Source organism: Trachemys scripta, chromosome 5 (assembly GCF_013100865.1).
Source record: "Trachemys scripta elegans isolate TJP31775 chromosome 5, CAS_Tse_1.0, whole genome shotgun sequence".
In the NCBI taxonomy this organism is placed as follows: domain Eukaryota; kingdom Metazoa; phylum Chordata; order Testudines; family Emydidae; genus Trachemys; species Trachemys scripta.
In genome coordinates this window covers 56,201,513-56,221,295 of record NC_048302.1, presented here as the reverse complement: position 1 = coordinate 56,221,295, position 19,783 = coordinate 56,201,513, and the positions used below count along the sequence as shown (strand labels likewise).

Genomic DNA, 19,783 nt, shown 5'->3' with positions numbered 1-19,783 from the left:
AGATAAAACCACCATCTTCTGTTTTTCTCTCCCTTACCTCAAAGTTGCCAAGGGTATTTTTTTGCCAGAAAATTTTCAGGTTCTATTGTTAGGGTCACTATTCATTTAGATTGCACAGTGTTTATACAACATTATAGCCACTTCACATAAGGTAACATTTAGTATAATTTTTTTAAATCAGTATCATCCATGAAGAATAGCAATACTTGCACAAAATAAAGAGTACCAAATAAATAATAATAATAAAAACCCCATGTTAGAATCCCTGTGTCCACAGCTCAACAACCCAATGTCCACATACCTTGCAACTAAAAATGTATCAAGTAAGGTCTGAATACATATTTTTTTCCTCAAATTTCACTGCTAAAGGAAGGACCGAGTTCTGGAAATCCTTACTCGCTGTCATCATTGGGACTGCTGGGGTAAGAAAGAACTCTTTAATTTAGTACGGGTTTGTCCACACTGGAACTTTGTCGGCCAAACTTTTGTCATTCAGGGGTGTTAAAAACACACACACGCACACACACACGAATGACAAAAGTTTTACCGACTAAAAGCGCTTTGTTGGCAGGAGTGCTCTCTCCTGCTGACAAAGAGCAGCTACACTGTGTGGTTTTTAGCGGCAGCGCTGTAGGGGCACAGCCATGTTGCTAAAAGCTGAGTAGTGTAGCCATACCCTAAGAGTTTGCAAGTTCCAGCCCTGTTGTCTGTGCTTGTTCAAATGCCACTGCTAGAGTAAGAGACATAAATCCCTTTTATCAGCTTCCCCTTTGGTGCAATCTCATTATACCATTAACAGGATTGACAAACAGAGCTTAAATAACCCAACACAAGGCTTCCAGTTACTGATGACACCGTGCCAGTGATGTGGATTCTGGACTTGGTTGTCCAGTGCCTTGCATGGTAGGTAGTTATTTACACCTGTGCAATGTGGGTGTTAAACACTACCTCTGCTGTCAGTGACTTAGTAACCTTTTGCATACTCTGCCTACATAAGCTACAAAGCAGCAGGAAATAAGGCACTCACTCCACTGCCAATTTCCACTTGGAGTTTGTAAAACAGAATCCACAATATTTGTTGCTATCAGGCACAGAGCAGTAGATATTTATGTCCCTGACGGGAACTAATGGAAATGAAATATAGTTCCTTCTGAGGAAATAAGTGTACTCTCAGAGTTTATAGCTATGATACTGAGAAGTCATCAAAAAGATTTTACCAGATGTGGCGATGGGAGAGGAAATATCTTACTTCAAATAACCCTGGGATCTTCAGAAAGGGATTAAAACCCTTGTTTTAAATTGAAACTAGGATTGTAAATAATTCATTAACACATTTTTAAACCCTGTTTTGTGCTTATCCAAGTCAGAGCCAGGAATCAAAATGTAAATGATAGGTCTAGCGTCTAGTGCACACATTAAGCACAGATCACTTTCCCTGTCTATTAATATTTAATGGAAAGAGATTTATTTTAAGCATGCAGTCATTCTAAATTCATGTTCTAGGTCTGATTGTTCAGCTCCTTGGCATCTTAACATTTACATACAAACATTTACATTTGTGGAGGATGAAGCAATGGAAAGCATGACAAAACAAGTGACATACCAGGAGATTCTCTGGCTTAATGTCTCTGTGCACAATGTTGAGACCATGGAGGTATTTCAGTGCACTGGCTAGATTGTAGACCATTGCGCTACCATCTCTCTCCGTATACTTTGTTGAAGAAGTGATAGCATCAAATAGGTCTCCTCCCTAAAGTAAGGGAAAACATCAAAGGCAATGACAAGAAAAATCATCAGGTGTCAATACTCTAGTCAGACTGCTGAAAAGATGTCAGAGAAAGCCATACTTCAACATCCTTGCACCAAAGGCATGCACAAAAACCCGTCATATATTATATGGGAAAGATAGGCTGCACCACTCGAGGCTTGTCTACATGGAGAAGTTGGTGCACAGTAAGCTAGGGTGAGAGTTTAAAGCACACTAGCAACTCCTCACTAACTCTCTGTGTGGACCCACTTACAGCGTACTAAGAGTGACCTCATGTGGTTTAGCTTAGTACATTTCTAAAGTGCACCAGCTACTGCAACCTTTTTCCTCATGTAGACAAGCCCTTGGAAACAGCTATCATGGTAGGGAAGGATGAACTTGTAGACTGAGGCACTGGGACTCAGGTATCTGGGTTCAATACTCAACAGGCTTGTGTGTGTCGTTGGGCAAGTCACTTCACCACTCTGCACCTCAGTTCCCCAACACTAAGAGGAGGATACCACCACTTCCTTTCTCCCTGCTTTTGACTGTCTTGTCTATTTACATTATAAACTCATCAGGGTACTACAGAACTATTTGTTTGTACAGTGCCTAGCAGCTGGAGCCTCTAGATGATGCTGTAAAAAACGGTTACCTACCTTCTGTAACTGTTGTTCTTCGAGAGGTGTTGTTCACGTCCATTACACATTAGGTGTGCACGGATGTCGGAAACTTTTTCCCTCAGCGGCTCCCATCGGGCCGGCAGGGTCCCCCCTCCCACCAGAGCGGCGCCCCGCGCTAGCGTATATATATCCCTGCGGGCCCGACCCTCCCTCGGTTTCTTCTTGCCGGTGACTCCGACAAAGGGGAAGGAGGGTGGGAAGTGTAATGGACGTGAACAACACATCTCGAAGAACAACAGTTACAGAAGGTAGGTAACCGTTTTTTCTTCTTCGAGTGATTGTTCACGTCCATTACACATTAGGTGACTCACAAGCTTACCATTGGAGGAGGGTAGGAGTCAAAGAACAATTGATTGAAGCACAGCCCTGCCGACCACCGCGTCCTCTCTGGTCTGATGATGGATTGCGCAGTGGGCTGTGAACGTATGCACCGACGACCAGGTCGCCGCTTTACAGATTTCCTGGAGTGGAACCTGCGCCAAGAAAGCCGCCGAGGACGCTTGGGCCCTAGTCGAGTGAGCCCTGATCTCCGGGGCTGGTATATTGGCGAGCTCATAGCATGTGCGTATGCCAAGCACAATCCATGCTGACAAGCGTTGCGCCGAGATAGGCTGGCCTTTCATTCTCTCCGCAGTGGCAATGAACAGTTGCATCGACTTGCGGAATGGCCTGGTCCGTTCCAGATAGAATGCCAAGGCTCTACAGACATCGAGGGTATGCAGGCTGCGGTGGCTTGGGTCCGTATGGGGCTTAGGGAAGAACACCGGTAAACAAACGTCCTGCCCCATATGAAATTGCATGACCACCTAAGGAAGGAATTTGGGGTACGGCCTCAGTTGCACGTTATCCTTATAAAAAACTGTATAAGAGGGTTCCGAAGTGAGGGCTCTCAATTCCGATACCCTCCTAGCCGATGTGATGGCCACTAGAAACGCTACCTTCCATGAAAGGTGCATGACGGAGCAAGAGGCTAGGGGTTCAAAGGGTGGCCCCATGAGTTTAGTTAGTACCAGGTTAAGATTCCATACAGGGATTGGCAGGCGCGAGTAGGGAAAGACTCTCTCCAGCCCCTGGAGGAATCAGACTACTGTGGGTTGGAGAACACCGAAACCCCCAACTCTCCGGGGTGGAACGCTGATATGGCAGCCAGATGCACTTTAATTGAGGCGGGGGTGAGCCCTTGATGCTTGAGGTGCAGCAAGTAGTCCAGTATTGATGGGACGGAGGCCTGCAGAGGCTGTATGTGATGAGACTCACACCAGTGGGAGAACCTCTTCCATTTGGCAAGGTAGGTCACTCTTGTGGGGGGCTTCCTACTACCAAGAAGAATTTGCTGGACCTGGTGGGAGCACCTGTGCTCCGTATCGTTTAGCCAGAGAGAGATACCACGCCGTGAGATGTAGTGACGTTAGGTTCGGGTGGAGTAGACGACCCTGGTCCTGCGTGATGAGGTTGCAATGGAGTGGGAGAGTGATCAGGGCGGTCACGGACAGTTCCAGCAGGGTCGTGAACCAATGCTGGCGTGGCCACGCCGGTGCGATGAGGATGACCGTCGCCTTGTCCCTGCGGGTCTTGAGCAGGACCCTGTGGACGAGCAGGAATGGTGGGAAGGCATACCTCAGGCTCCCGCCCCATGGAATCGCGAAGGCATCTGCCAATGAGCCCGGGCTGAGGTTCTGGAATGAACAAAACTGAGGACATTGGGTTGTTGTCCTTGGCGGCGAAGAGATCCACCTGGGGAAACCCCCACCTCTGGAAGATTGAATGTAGGATGTCCTCTCTCAGAGTCCATTCGTGCATGTGGTAGGACCTGCTGAGGCGGTCCGCTAACCCATCTTGGACCCCTGGAAGATATGCTGCCAGTAGGTAGACTGAGTGAGCTATACAGAAGTCCCATAGGAGGAGCGCCTCGTGACAGAGGGGAGAGGATCGGGACCCGCCCTGCTTGTTTATGTAGAACATGGCAGTAGCGATGTCCATCAGAACTGACACGCTGTGGCCTTCTATGGTAGCGTGAAAGGTCTGGCAGGCGAGGCGAACTGCCCTTGACTCCTTCAGATTGATGTGAAGCAACTTTTCCTCCCTGGACCATAAACCCTGGGTCTGCAGGTCCCCAAGGTGCGCCCCCCAGCCCAGGTCCGACGTATCTGTTACTAACGTCAGAGTGGGTTGCGGGGTGGCGAAAGGGACCCCTTCGCAAACCTGCTGCTGATCGAGCCACCAGCGGAGGGAGTTCGACACCCGAGTTGGGATTGTCACTACTAGGTCTAAGGGGTCTCTCTTGGGGCGATACGTTTGGGCCAGCCACAACTGTAACGGTCTGAGTCTTAGGCGGGCATGTCTGACTACATGTGTGCAAGCCGCCATGTGCCCCAAGAATTGTATACAGCATCTGGCCATGGTCATGGGGAATTGTTGGATGGAGCTTACGACCCTTTGAATGGCCAGGAACCGTGACACTGGAAGACTTGCCCGTGCCGCCACCGAGTCCAGGACTGCTCCTATGAAATCCAGTCTCTGTGGGGATCAGTGAGGACTTGGGTACACTGACCAGTAGACCGAGCTTGCGGAACACCTGTAACGCCAGTGCCACGTGGGAGTGGACTTTGTCCTCTGACCTGCCCGCGAGGAGCCAGTCGTCCAAGTACAGGTATACCTGCATCTTTCTTTTTCGAAGAAAGGTTGCCACCACGGACATGCATTTCGCGAACACTCGCGGGGCCATTGCTAGGCCGAAGGGCAAGACCATAAATTGGAAATGGTGTTGGTTGATGGTGAAGCTCAGGAACCGCCAGTGGGCCAGGCGGATGGCGATGTGAAAGTACGCATCTTTCATATCGAGGGCAGCGTACCAATCCCCCAGATCCAGGGATGGGATAATAGTGCTAAGGGAGACCATACGAAAACGTGCCTTGACCAAAAATTTGTTTAGTTTGCATAGGTCCAAAATGGGATGGAGGCCCCCTTTTGCTTTGGGAATGAGGAAATATCTGGAGTAAAACCCTTTCCCTCTTAAGTCCAGAGGGACCTCTTCTACTGCTCCTACTTTGAGGAGGGCCCGCACCTCCTGCATAAGGAGTTGCTCGTGAGAGGGGTCCCTGAAGAGGGATGGGGATGGGAGGGAGGGGGGTGAGGAGAACTGAAGGATGTATCCCGCCTCCACCGTGCGAAGGACCCAGCGGTCCGATGTTATACGGGACCAAGCATGGTAAAAATGGGACAGGCGGTCCCTGAAACATAGAGGAGGATCCGGTATAAGGGTTGGTACTCTGTCCTCGATCGCAGCTTCAAAACCCTTGCTTATTTCCCGGCTGCGGCTTGCCTTGGCCGTGGCTTTGGCCCTGGTTAGGCGTGTTGTTAAGTCTATGCCTGTTATCCCTGCCCCTTCTGCGGGCTCGGTGCCGAGTCAGCTCTTTCTTGCTCCGTGGTCTGGAGACCTCCTTGCGCGAGGAGGGGCGCCCCTGCAGGGAGCGGGACCGGTGTCTCGAGGGGCCAGATCTCGAGGTCCTGGACGGGGGGCCTTGCTGGTGGTAGGCCCAAGGGGTCCAGAATGGCCATTGTCCTGGCTGGCCCCACTGTGGGTGCCAAGCGGCTTTGTGTTCCCTACCGGCTGGTGCCCTGTGGGCAAATCTGCTGGACTGGCCCAAGTCTGTCTCCAAAACCACAGACTGTGACCAGGATGGCCACGGTGGTGCCGTGGGATGGTGCCGGTCCGGGGTCGGAGAGTAGTGCCTCCGGGATCGGGAGTAACATCTTGCCAACCTGGACCGGTACCGGTGACCTCGGGACCGGGAACGACTGCAAGTGGTCGGTCTTGGGGATCGCGTGGCTGACACGTCCCGGTGCCTACTCGAGTAGGGCTGCTGGGTCAGTGCCGGGTGTTTGTTGGGGCCCGACGGCTGTGCGGCCCTCTGCGCTGAGGGTAGCCGGGAGTCCACAGAGGCAGAGCTCGACTGGGTACGGCGCCGTAAACAGTGCCGAGATGGTGACCGTGATGTGCGCACCATTGCCGGCTTGCCTCAGGATGGCAGTCTTGGCGGATTATCTTTGACTTGGAGGGGGCCCACAGCGGACAATTCGATGAGGTCCTTTGCTGCCTCAAACGTGTCCAGGGTGGAGGGCTGTTCCAAAAGCTTCTCCAGCCCTTCCTCCTCACTCAATGCACCTATCCCGGGGCTCGACCGACCACTTGCAGTCGTTCCCGGTCCCGAGGTCACCGGTACCGGTCCAGGTCCAGGTTGGCAAGATGTTACTCCCGGTCCCGGAGCCACTGGCACCGGGATCTGTCCTGGGATCGCCACTCCCTTATGCGCATTCGAGGTCTTCGCGGGCGCTGCCCTCTTATGCAGGGAGCGTCCTCGGGCCTTGGGTTGGCCCTTCGATTTTGCTGGCGAAGATGACCGGTGGCGGGGGCGGTCTTGCTGTGTCGGTGCCATCGGCTTATGGTGCCCCACCGGTGCCGGATCACGCACTGATGCCGGGGCACTCCGCACCGAAGTTGATGGTGCCGCGGCCTGTTGCATCGAAGTGGAGGGCTGTAATACAGCCTCCATGAGCAGCTGCTTAAGGCGAAAGTCCCTCTCTTTCTTAGTCCTGGGCTTGAAGGCCTTACAGATCTTGCAGCGCTCTTTTTGGTGTGCTTCCCCCAGGCAACGGAGGCACGAGTCGTGGGGATCACTTATCGGCATAGGCTTGCGGCACGTGCCACAAGCCTTGAAGCCTTGGGTGTGCGACATGCCCCGCCGCCCAGCGCTGGCGTCGGGATCGACCAAACACGTAACACAAAGGAGCTTAACTACTACTAAAGAACTGTTAACTGCTAAGATTAACACTAACTATTAACGCTAAGGGACACTCTCAAGCGAGAGACAGAGTTGTTCCAACGCCATCACGGACAGTAAGAAGGAACTGAGGGAGGGTTGGGCCCGCAGGGATATATATACGCTAGAGCGGGGTGCCGCTCTGGTGGGAGGGGGGACCCTGCCGGCCCAACGGGAGCCGCTGAGGGAAAAAGTTTCCGACGTCCGTGCACGCGACGCGCGCACACCTAATGTGTAATGGATGTGAACAATCACTCGAAGAAGAATGCAAATACTCAATAATAATTACATAAGTACATGTTAGAAATACTTAGTGCAAACATTATGAAAAGTAAAAATAAATCAGAATGAGGCAGGATGATAACAGTGCTTCATTCCACAGCATATTTGTCCCATGCAATATATGGCAGAGTCTGCCTGGTGTTTTTTGAGCATAGCTGATGTGCAATATCCTACCAGCATCCATTATAGCTCAGGGGTATGTAACAGCATTTTTAAAAACAGTAGTAAAGAAATATTTTAATTTATATGGCTTCCACTTGCTGCAGTTAATTTAAGTTGTGTGCCATCATGATGGTTACCTTGGATACAAGCGTGGGAGTGACTTGGCTGGATTGTGGGTGGAATTCCAAGCATTGTAGCACATGTGAAAGCAGTAGCAATTCAGGATATATATTCAAAGATTACCCTGTTTTTTTAAAGTTGCATCTTAAAAACAAAAAGCCATCTGCCACATAAAAACTGTTTCTAGAGATAGTCAGAAATGAAGCAGTGGTACTGAGCCAGTAGCTACAAACCTTCACCAGGGGGTTTCAAGCAAACAGATGTTGCGGAAAAATTTCTTGAGTACAGTGAAATTTTTAGATAGCAATACCTTCTGAAATGTTGATTTATACTTTTATCCAATATAATGATAAATGAGAAAGTCTGGGTTTACTGCTGTTGTTTTAACATATAGACTAGTTTGCATGTTTGCTATTGTTCCTGTACGAGAGATAAGAATGTACATTTGTGTGCAAGCATGTGTGAGAGAAGCCTCAGATTTGATACGGGTTTATAAATCTAACTCAGATGGCCTAGACACTCAAATTATTCATTATCCTGTCACAAAACAAGTGACTAAGAAATATCAGACCTATGCCACATAGAAATTTCTGGATTGTTTCAGTATATTTGTATATTTTCTTATTTTATGATGGGGAAAATATGCTAAGTATTGTAACAGGGGATCTATTTTTCTTCTATATAATATTCTTCAGGTGTTTCCTTTTAAACAATAATTCTGCAAGTCATTCTGCCTTCTTTGCTGCTGCATATGCTATTCCTGAGGGAGTTCTGCACCAAAAAATTAAAAATTCTGCAAAATTGTGCATATTTTGTCAAAACAACATTATAATTACACCATTTTCAATTATTTTGGTGCAGTGGGGTGAGCTTCAGCACAGTGGGGATTCAAGTGCAGGTGACTCGGCAGGGAGTGGTCTGGGTGCGGGGGGAAATTCAGATGCCTCGGGGTTGGGCATTTGGGGGTGCAGCTCGCTGTACAGTGACTCCCACCCCCATAGCTGGAGAGCAATGAGGACAGGAAGCTAGGGAGGAGCTTCCTGAAGCCCAGGGAAGTTCCTGGGGATAGGTCTGACCTGGCCCCGGCCCATGCAGGGATTGGTCCTGCTTTGAGCATTTATATCTTTTGTTACAGACAATAATGAGCAACAGCTGCATTTTGTTTATACATAGGTTATTTTGATATTGGACTAGATGAACTCCTGAGGTCCCTTCCAACCCTGTGATTCTATGATTTGCTCTTTGCACAGTGGCACAAAACTGCCCAGGAGTAATATGCCAAAAACCCCTGGTTTGTGTAACAGGTTCATGCTATGCATTAAAATGTTTCTATGGAGGTGCTTCATCGTGCCTTTGGCTCACAAGAGAGCAGTATCACTCTCCAATGTTAGCAAAGTGGAGCTCACAAGATTTTTCTCTCTGTGACAGCATATCTAGCGTTCAGCCCACAGAAGATAAGCAACATTACTACCACCAGCTGTAGATCTGCCAGCAATTGGAGATCTCCTTTAGCTAAAGTGGAGAGATTTGTGCTTCTGGACTGTGTCTGTGAAGAGGAGTGTAACTTATTTAGTAATTGTGTCTGTTGTCTTTAGGATATAGCTTAATTGCAAACCCAGTAATTCACACCGCTCGATGTGAATGATTAAATAAGAAAAGCTGATGGAGAAAAATGTTGCAAGCTGGTGACATGTTTACTGTGTGTTGTGATGATATAACAATGTAATTTAAAAAGTTACAAATAACTTCTTGTTCTATATTTGGATTTCTCTTTAGATTGGGCACTTACCTTACAAAAACACCTTGAATCCCTGCTATGTGAATAGTCTAATGCCAGGTGAAAAATGATAACAATTATCAGGGGTAGCCATGTTAGTCTGTATCCACAAAAACAACGAGGAGTCCGGTGGCACCTTAAAGACTAACAGATTTATTTGGGCATAAGGTTTCGTGGGTAAAAAACCCATTTCTTCAGATGCATGGCGTAATTTTTCACTCCATGCATCTGAAGAAGTGGGTTTTTTACCCATGAAAGCTTATGCCCAAATAAATCTGTTAGTCTTCAAGGTGCCACCGGACTCGTTGTTGTTTTTATTATAACAATAGTTCATTTTAACGGAATTTAACAACAGTATTTGCATGATTAATTGGAAGTTCTCATCAAAATGCTTATCTGATTATGTCTCCTGAGAGCTGTGTGATATTGGAATTTTCCTAGACTTCACATTATGTGTAGATAAATGAAAAAGAAAATTCCTTGAAATAGTCTTACCTTAACTAACTCCATTACCAGATAGAGTTCTGTTGGAGTGTCCATTTCCTCTATCAGCATGATAATATTGGGGTGTTTCACTTGGCGCAGTATGGATACCTCATTCTCTATCAGATGCTCCTGTTGAGTCAGGAAAAAGGAGGAAAGAAAGTTTATTTTAATTGACAATAAACTCCCAGTAAAACTTCCAGGTGATAGCTTTCCTGTTTTTGTTCTTAATTTTTACACACACACACACACACACACACACACACACACACACACACACACAGAGTCAGGTCTTTCACGATATTACTTATATTGCAGAGCTGTGGTGAAATGACACATTTTAACCATCTCTTAATACCACTGTATTTCCTTCCAGACCTGATCTCTTACAAAATAGCTGCCAACTTCATGGGTTTTATTTTTTGTTTGGTTTAATATTTATATTTAGAACCTGAAAACTACTTACCCATTTAAGTTTGGAAATTGTTTTAGCTCCAACAGCTTGATATTGTGCTAGGGTTAGGTTTTATTCCCCCTTCTCCTGCCCCCACCCCATATGAAGGTACAACGGCTTTAAAATAAGTTAATTCTAGGGTTTTTTCCTTTTCTTTTTGTTTTAAATTCAAGACACCCATCCACTAAACTACATGCTGGGGATTAAAGAAAAAGTCACAGATTCCCTTTCATTCATGAATGTTTTTACTTTTTTCCTTTTTAAAATATTTGAAAACATTCCTGTGATGGGTTCGGTCACAGAGACCCTCTTGGGACTGCTACCTGATGTGCTGAGACTACCTCTGAGCCAGTTTTCCCTGCCAGCTTGGGACTTCGGTACCCTGTCTTGTTGAGCCAGACACGCTAGCCTGCTGGAAACACAGATCCATGTCTGAACCACGTCCCCCAAAAGCTGCAGGCTTAACTGAAAACAGCTTAAGAAGTACTCCTGTCTCTAGCAGCCAGATACCCAGCCCCCAATGGGATCCAAACCTCAAATAAATCCATTTTACTCTGTATAAAGCTTATACAGGGTAAACTCATAAATTGTCCGCCCTCTATAACACTGATAGAGAGATATGCACGGCTGTTTGCTCCCCCAGGAATTAATTACTTACCCTGGGTTAATTTATAAGCAAAAGTGATTTTATTAAATATAAAAAGTAGGATTTAAGTGATTCCAAATAATTACAGACAGAACAAAGTAAGTTACCAAACAAAATAAAACAAAAACAAGTAAGTCTAAGCCTAATACATTAAGAAACTGATTACAGATGAAATCTCTCACCCTCAGATGCTCAAATAAGCTTTTTTCACACACTAGAGTCCTTTCTAGTCTGGGCCCAATCCTTTCCCCGGTACAGTCCTTGTCCAGCTCAGGTGGTAGCTAAGGGATTTCTCATGACTGCCGCCCCCTTGTTCTGTTCCACCCCCTTATATAGCTTTGGCATAAGGCAGAAATCTTGTGTCTCTCTGGGTCCCCACCCCTCCTTCTAAATCAAAAAGCACCAGGTTTAAGATGGATTCCAGTACCAGATGACACCCCAAGCCTTCATTCTTCCTGGCCTGACTCACAGGAAGGCTTGCAAGTAAATAGAGCTATTTACAACCAATTGTCCTAGTTGATGGGAGCCATCAAGATTCCAAACTACCCTTAATGGCCCACACTTTGCATAATTACAATAGGACCTCAGAGTTCTATTTCATATTTCTAGTTTCAGATACACAAATGATACATTTATACAAATTGGATGACCACATTCAGTAGATTATAAGCTTTGTAATGATACCTTACAAGAGACCTTTTGCATGAAGCATATTCCAGTTACATTATATTCACACTCATTAGCATATTTTCATAAAATCATATGGAGTTAAAAAGGCTTTAAAATAAGTTAATTCTAGGGTTTTTTTTCTTTTTGTTTTAAATTCAAGACACCCATCCACTAAACTGCATGCTGGAGATTAAAGAAAGTCACACATTCCCTTTCATTCATGAATATTTTTGCTATTTTCCTTTTTAAAATATCTGAAAACATTCCATAGGGACCTTTCGGTTCATTGTAAATCTAATAACCATCCCTGTGTAAAACAAGAGATTATTTGCACTTTGGGAAATAAGTCACCTCATTGGGAGTCTGAACTTGCTCACATTAAAAACACTGACTAGTAACATGCACCTCATGCATTTGTGAACAGAATTACTGGAAGTAGATATGTACACATTATGACAGACTGTACATGAGCAGTGACTGAAAACCTCACACTATTTCACCATTTTTCTGCAGGGCTATATAAAGAGGTCTTGTTTTCTGCTCAAAGCTCAGTCACATGGCTGTGTAATTCATTAATTTGAATTAATGGGTCTATTTCCCAGAACCCACATACCAGGCATGCATCTCATCCTGTGAGTGGTGCAGCATATATTGATTAAATGGGTTGCACCTTTGAAACCCAATTTGCAAGAACATCAATTGTCGTTCAGCAACCCAACTTAAGTCTGCTCCAAGCAAACGTGCTCTGGAGAAAAGAAAAACAAACGAAACAATTTTGTTTAAAAAGGTTGACCTTTACCCACAGAAAGGAGCCATTGAAAAATGCTGGCTATTGTGATTCATGAAAAAAACCTAAATAAAGCAGGGCCAAGGAACCAAGTGAAATGTGGAATCCTACTATAAACAAGATCTGAGCTTTAGGAGCAAATAGCCAACATAATCAATTCATTACACTATTTAATTCTGACCCTAGCAGCACAGAACCATCTATGCTATCTTGGCCTCATCTGAGCCACTAAATTGTTCTCTTTAGACAGGTTTAAGTAACAATCTATTGTAATTAACCTTTTATACAAAGGTTACAAAATGCTCTTGCATCACTGTCCTGATACATGTCCTGTGAAATGCTGACCTGTTTATGGTTATTAATTTTTAATCATCTTGTCCTTGCTGTATTCCATTAAACTTTTTAAATATGTCAGTTTCCACAGCTGCCTCAACCTCTTCCTCAGGGAAATTGCTGAAATAGATTTTAGTCTAAGTTGAAAAGATTTATTTAAGTAGAAATGATTGTACTATTAACATGTATACTGATGGATGAGAAAAGATCAACTAGTTTGGTTAAAAAGTTGTAACTCCCAAGATACAAATTGCTGGACAGTACATTTGTGCTGGACAGGAGTGACCATCCTCAATGCAAAGGTTGTGCATATTTGGGCCAGATGGTGGTTTTAAGGCTTGTGACATGTGGGAATGGGTGCGGATACATTCAGCACAGAGAAGCAATTTGAGCACTGTTTTCCCCATGGTCATTCATGAAGTCACCTTACTAGATCGTAACTTATCTCATATTCTCTCTGTCTATTTAATGGGGTAGGGGCAAGATTAAACTCCTAGCTCCTGACAGACAGTTTAGGATTAATGCATTAAGCAGGTAATGCACATGGACATGTACACTGTTATAGCTGCTACCTTCATGCCTAACAGAAGGAATGTTATCTAAACCTCTCGCAGAACACTGTACTATGGGTATGCAGCATTTGCAATTTATAATTATATTGTACTATAGCTCATCTCTTCAAATATCCCTGGATTTTACAGTCTCAGACAAGGTTGCATCAAAAAAGAGTTTTGTGCAACAATCCATAAAAAATGGGCTACCTATGGAAACACTGCAGAAACAGAAAAACTGGCATACCAGAACAGACCATTTTATCTGCCCCAGATCCTGCCTGTGAGAGTGTCCTATACTTCTTACCTTCAGAGAAAGGTAAGTGGCTTCCATCATGCATCTGGTCATTTATCCAAAATACTATGTCTTAAGTGTATTCTTGCCTGACCCCAAGTGATGATCAGTGCCTGTAGCATGAAGACCAACATCTTTATGTGGATAAGAATAGCATCTGCAAGTACACTAGTTGGGATAAAAGTGTCTAAAACTGTCTTGGAACTTGATAGATTTCAACAGCAAGTTCCACTGGTTAATTATATTGCATTAGAAAAAGAACTTATTTACTATTTTATATTTGTTGCTTCTTAATTTTCTAAGTGACTTGCTCAGAGTCACACAGGAAGTCCGTGGTAGAAGTGTGAATTGAACCTGGATCTCCCATATCCCAAGCCAGTGCCCCAACCACTGGGCCAGCCTTGCTGCCCAGAAATGTTTTATTAATAGTTTATTATTATCTATGCTTTTGAAAATTCAGTCCAATAACTTTTTTAGATCCAGATTCTGTTTCTTTCAGGCCTCCCTGCTTAGGAATTGTCCCACAATCAGTCCAGTATGCTGGTGTTCATAATGCTTTAGTCTGAAACACCTGTGTACTATTCTTTTTCATCCACTAGACAACCAGACATGGCAAGATCAACAGATCTTGGGTAGCATCAGTATAGCAGCAGAAACTCCCAAGAAAGTCTCCCACCATAGTGGGGATGAGAAAACAGCCAAGAAAATCCTCCCAATTTGTGCCTGCAATGCTCATAAAGACACTGACCTCAATTCTATAACATTTGCTTGTGACACCTGGGAATAAGACAGGAAAGGTGTTTGATGTGTTTCCCAGTTGACAGAATCTGAACTTTTAAATTCACCACTTAAAGCTTAAACAACAATTTTAGAATAAATGTTATTTGTAAGGGATAGGGTGTTGTCACTAGTCAATAGAATGCTGTTTTCGAAAGTCCAGCTGTATATAGGTCAAGGAAGGGGGTGCTGCAACCAAGATGGAAAAATAAGGGACAAGGCAGAAGTTTTAGGTAAAATAGGAATATAAGGAAGATGTCTTATTTATTTGAAAACTTCCATGCTTGCCAAATCACTGGGGGCCCACTCCAATTGTCTTTAGCCCTAAAGAAGAAAAAAAAAAAAAAAAAACCCTGTTACCTACCTTTCGTAACTGTTGTTCTTCTAAATGTGTTGCTCATGTTCATTCCATTCTATGTGTGTGCGCACCTATGTACACAGTCAGAGATTTCTACCTTAGCGGTATCCGTAGGGTTGGCTCTGGCGCCCCCTTGTGTGCCGTGCCCATATGGCGGTATATCAGGCGCTGCCGACCCTATGCCCTCTTAGCTCCTTCTTGCCAGCAATTCCGACAGAGGGATAGGAGGGTGGGGAATGCAATAGACATGAGCAACAAATATTGAAGAACAGTTATGAAAAGGTAGGTAACCGTTTTTTCTTCGAGTGCTTGCTCATGTTGATTCCATTCTAGGTGACTCACAAGCAGTATCAATGGAGGTGGGCTCAGATTTCATAGTCTAGTGCAGTGGGGTTCTCAAACTTTTGTACTGGTGACTCCTTTCACATAGCAAGCCTAGGCGTGTGACCCCCCCGTTATAAATTAAAAACACTTTTTTATATATGTAACATCATTATAAATGCTGGATGCAAAGTGGGGTTTGGGATGGAGGCTGACAGCTCACGACCCCCCTATGTAATAACCTCGTGACCCCTTGAGGGGTCCTGACCCCCAGTTTGAGAACCCCTGGTAGCAGCTGGCAGTACTGCTCTACTGAAGCCAGCATAGTCCTGGGCCTGCTGGGTAAGTGTGAATGGGACGTGAATGTGTGGATGGACAATCAGGTGGCCGCCCTACAGATGTCCTAGATAGGCACTTGAATAGGAAAGCTGCCGAAGAGGCTTGCTCCCTGGCTGAGTGGGCAGTAAGGATCGCCGGAGGTGGCACCTGTGTCCGATTGTAGCAGCAGCGAATGCAGGCAATGATCCAAGAAGAAATTCTTTGAGTGGACACTGGATGATCTTTCATCCTGTCGGCCACCACGATGAACAATTGTGTTGACTTGCCTTTCAATGTAGAAGGCTAGTGCCCTCCTGACATCTAGGGAATGCAATCTATGCTCCTCCTCCAAATTATGCGGCTTTGGAAAAAAGGCAGGTAAGTAAATGTCCTGGCCTGTATGAAACTGAGACCACCCTGGACAGGAGAGCTGGGTGAGGCCGAAGCTGGACCTTGTCTTTGTAAAAGACTATATAGGGCAGCTCTGAGGTAAGTGCCCTAATCTCCAAGACCTGGTGGGCAGATGCTATTGCAACCAAGAATACGACCTTCCAGGGAAGGAGGAAAAGAGAGCAGGGAGCCAGAGGCTTGAAGCGGGGCCCCATGAGCCATGATAGCACAAGATTCAGGTCCCATGGAGGGATGGGTCTCCTGATGTGTGGGTACAGGCGCTCGAGGCCCATGAGGAACCTGGAAGTCATGTCCTGGGCGAAAGCCGACCTACCCTTGAGCGACGGATGGAACACTGAGATAGCAACCAAATGGACCTTAATAGATGAAAGGGATGGGCTTTGGAGCTTGAGATGCAGAAAGTAGCCCAGGATTAACTGCAGTGAGACCTGCTTGGGCCAAATGCCTTTACCCAGCTCCAACAAGCGAACCACTTCCATTTGTCCAGGTAGGTCGCTCTGGTGAAAGACTTTCTACTGCCCAAGAGGACCTGTTGGACACCAGATGAGCACTCCTGCTCCTCTGCATTTAACCATACAGCAGCCAAGTCGTCAAATGCAGTGCCACCAGGTTCAGATGCAGAAGATTGCCATAATTTGGGACACTAGGACCAGCCTGAGCAGTACTGTAACGGAGCAGCCACCAAGAGGTCAAGAAGCATGCCGAACCAGGGCTGGTGCAGCCAGGCCAGCGCTATGATAATCACCTTCACCATGTCCTGCTTGATCTTCATGAAGACCTTGTGAATTAATGACACTGTGCCGGGAAGGGGGTTGGGGGGGGGGGGGGGGGGGAGGGAGAAGGCATACAACAGAGCCCCCAACCATGGAAGTAGAAGAGCGTCCAATAGGGAGCCTCTGTCAATCCCCCAAATTTAGCAGAAAATGGGGCATGTCCTGTTCTGCCTAGACACGAACAGGTCTACCTGGGGAGTCCCCCACCTCTGGAAGATGATGCTGACCACTTCCGGATGGCAGAACCACTTGTGGCAAGATGAGAGAGCCACGCTGAGGCGATTTGCCAAAGTCTTCCTAGCTCTGGGGAGATGTGTGGCTATGAGATGTATGTCATGTTATACACAGAAGTCCCAGAGCCTGAGAGCTTCTCGGCAAAGAGCAGATGATCTGGCTCTGCCTTACTTGTTGATACAGAGCATAGTTGTTTTGTTGTCCCTCAGGCCCTGGACCAGCCTGCTTTTTATGAGAGGTAGGAAGGCTTGGCAGGCCAGGCGAACTGCTCTGAGCTCCCTGACAACGTGTAGGGAGCAATCATAACTCGACCAACGGCCTTGCGTGCTGAGATCGCTCCGGTGGGCTCCCCACCCCAGGTCCAAACCATCAAAGATGAGGGTCACCGACGGTGATGGAGCCGCAAAGGTAACCCCCTCCAACATCAATGCTGGATTCTGCCACAAGGTGAGTGACAACAGTACATGGTCTGGGACCCTGACCACCCAGTCCATGCTGTGTCTGTTGGGCATGTAGACTGACGCCAGCAAGGGCCTCAGACAGAGTCATGCATGTCAGACCACATAAATGCAGGCCGCCATGTGGCCCAACAATCACAGGCATGTGTGAGCGGTGGTGAGGGGGTGGGCTTGAATGCACAAGATGAGGTCCACCACGGCTTGGAACCAAGCCTGAGGGAGGAAGGCTTTGGCCTGAGTAGAGTCGAGGACTGCTCCAATAAACTCTATGCATTGCACTGGACTTAAGGTCAACTTTTTCTTGTTTATTAACAGCCCCGGGTCACAACAGGTGGAACAAACCAGATCGAGATGCTGCTGCACCTGATCCCAGGACTGACCCTTTATTAGCCAGTAATTGGGGTACGGGTAAATTTGAACACCCCAGTGCCTCAGGTAAGCGGCCACTGGTGCTATGCACTTTGTGAACACTCTCAGAACTGACGAGAGTCTGAATGGCAATGCCATGAATTGGAAATGGCGCTGGCCCAGCGTAAAATGAAGGAAGTGCCTGTGCCCTGGGAAAATGGAAATGTGGAAATATGCACAAGTCGAGGGCGGTGTACCAGTCTCCCCAGTCCAGGGAGAGGATGATGGAGACCAGGGAGACCATGCGAAACTTCAACTTTGAGAGACCTTGTTGAGACAACGCAGGTCCAAGATGGGTCTGAGGCCCCCTTTTGCTTTTGGGATCAGGAAGTAATGGGAGTAGAACCCCTTTCCTTTCATGTCTCGAGGGAGCTCCTCCACTGCCCCCAAGCACAGAAGGTTCTCAACCTTTTGGATGAGGAGCTGCTTTTGAGACAAGTCCCTGAAGGAGAACGGGGAAGGGGGGTGGGAGGAATGGTTGACCACGAACTGCAGAGTGTAACGTGATGATTTTATTTTGAACACCAAACAGTCTGAGGTCAGCTGAGACCAGACTGACTAGAAAGGATGGAGGTGGTTGAGGAAAGAGTGGGAGGGTGGATCCTGGGAAGTGATTGGGGTGTCACCCTCGAGCGCACCCTCAAAATGATTGCTTTTGGCCTCCTTGGCTTCTGGAAGGCCCAGGATGAGCAGATGAATGGAAAGACGACGGGTGTCACCACTTAGACCCCTGGTCTTTATCCTGTAGGTGCCCACCCGGGGAGTCCCCCGAGACCTGGACTGGTGAAGTGGAGGAGGTGAGGGCATAACAGTTTCCTGGCCTGCAGAGGAGTATGGCTGCCCAAGTAGCAGAGGGTGGCACAGGAGTCTCTAAGGCCAAGGAGTCTCAAGTCCTTGAGCTCGGAGACGAGCCCCATTCCCTCAAAATGGGAGGTCCTGTAGAGTGGCCTGCATCTCCTGGGGTAACCCGGAGGACTGCAAGCAGGAGCTGCGCCTCATAGCCACTGCAGAGGCAGCCACCCTGGCTGCTGAGTCAGTAGCATCCCAGCCCATCTGAAGGACTCCCCTTGCCACTGTTGTGTCTTCGTCCACCAAAGCAGCGAACCCCTAGGCTCGGTCCTGCAGGAGATCCTCCTTGAATTTATTAAGGGAGTCCCACAGGTTAAAACTGTACCTGCCTAACAGGGCCTGGTGGTGAGATACCCGAAAAATCGCAGTTTTGCCATTGAATAAATCTTTCTGTCAAATAAGTCCAGTCTCCAGGCATCTCTGTTTTTCAATGTGCCACTGACTTGGCCCTGCCTGTCCCTTTCATTAACAGCGAACATGACCAGTGACACTGCTGAAGGGTGTGCATACAGGTATTTGAACCCTTTTGCAGGGACATAATACTTATTTTCCACCTTCTTAGAAGTCGGCAGAATGGAAGAGGGGGTCTGCCACAGCAATCTTAAGGACCCCTGGGTGGACAGGCAGTGCAATCTGGGCCTTGTTGTTGGAGGAGGATAAGTTAAAGAAGTCAGACTCCTCTGCGACCTCTTCGATTTTTAAGTTCAATTTGGTAGCCACCCTCTTAAGAAAGGCCTGGTGCTCCTTGAAGTCATTTGGGGGATGGGGGGAAAGAGAGAGTTGCCTGTTTGGGAGGGACCCGCCACCACTTCGTCCGGAGACAACAAGGACAAGTGCACTGATGGGGAAGGGACGGCTCCTTAGGTGCTGGAGTCCGATGCGCTGCCCCGGTGTTGGAATTGGCACCATGCCCCAGAGGGCAGTTTGTCCGAGGCTGCCAGGGAGGACTGGTGGGAATACGGGATTGACATTATGAGCACACCCCACGGGTTCCAGTACGGCCATTGAGCAGGCCACTGTCCCTGCTGCCATGCCGTCGTGGCAGGTGCCGTGCTGGCTTTGCGGGT

At 47.0% G+C, this 19,783-nt stretch overlaps 1 protein-coding gene across 1 annotated transcript in view; it reads right to left on the bottom strand.

The window, feature by feature from the left end:
• Positions 1-19,783, bottom strand: part of DCLK2 (doublecortin like kinase 2) — a 121,766-nt gene that overhangs the window by 19,101 nt on the left and 82,882 nt on the right. Inside the window, exons 9-10 of the mRNA XM_034771512.1 lie at positions 10,087-10,206; positions 1,604-1,750 (exon numbers count right to left, since the gene is read on the bottom strand). Coding sequence (XP_034627403.1) covers positions 1,604-1,750; positions 10,087-10,206 — 267 coding nt within the window. The remainder of the gene's footprint in view (positions 1-1,603; positions 1,751-10,086; positions 10,207-19,783) is intronic.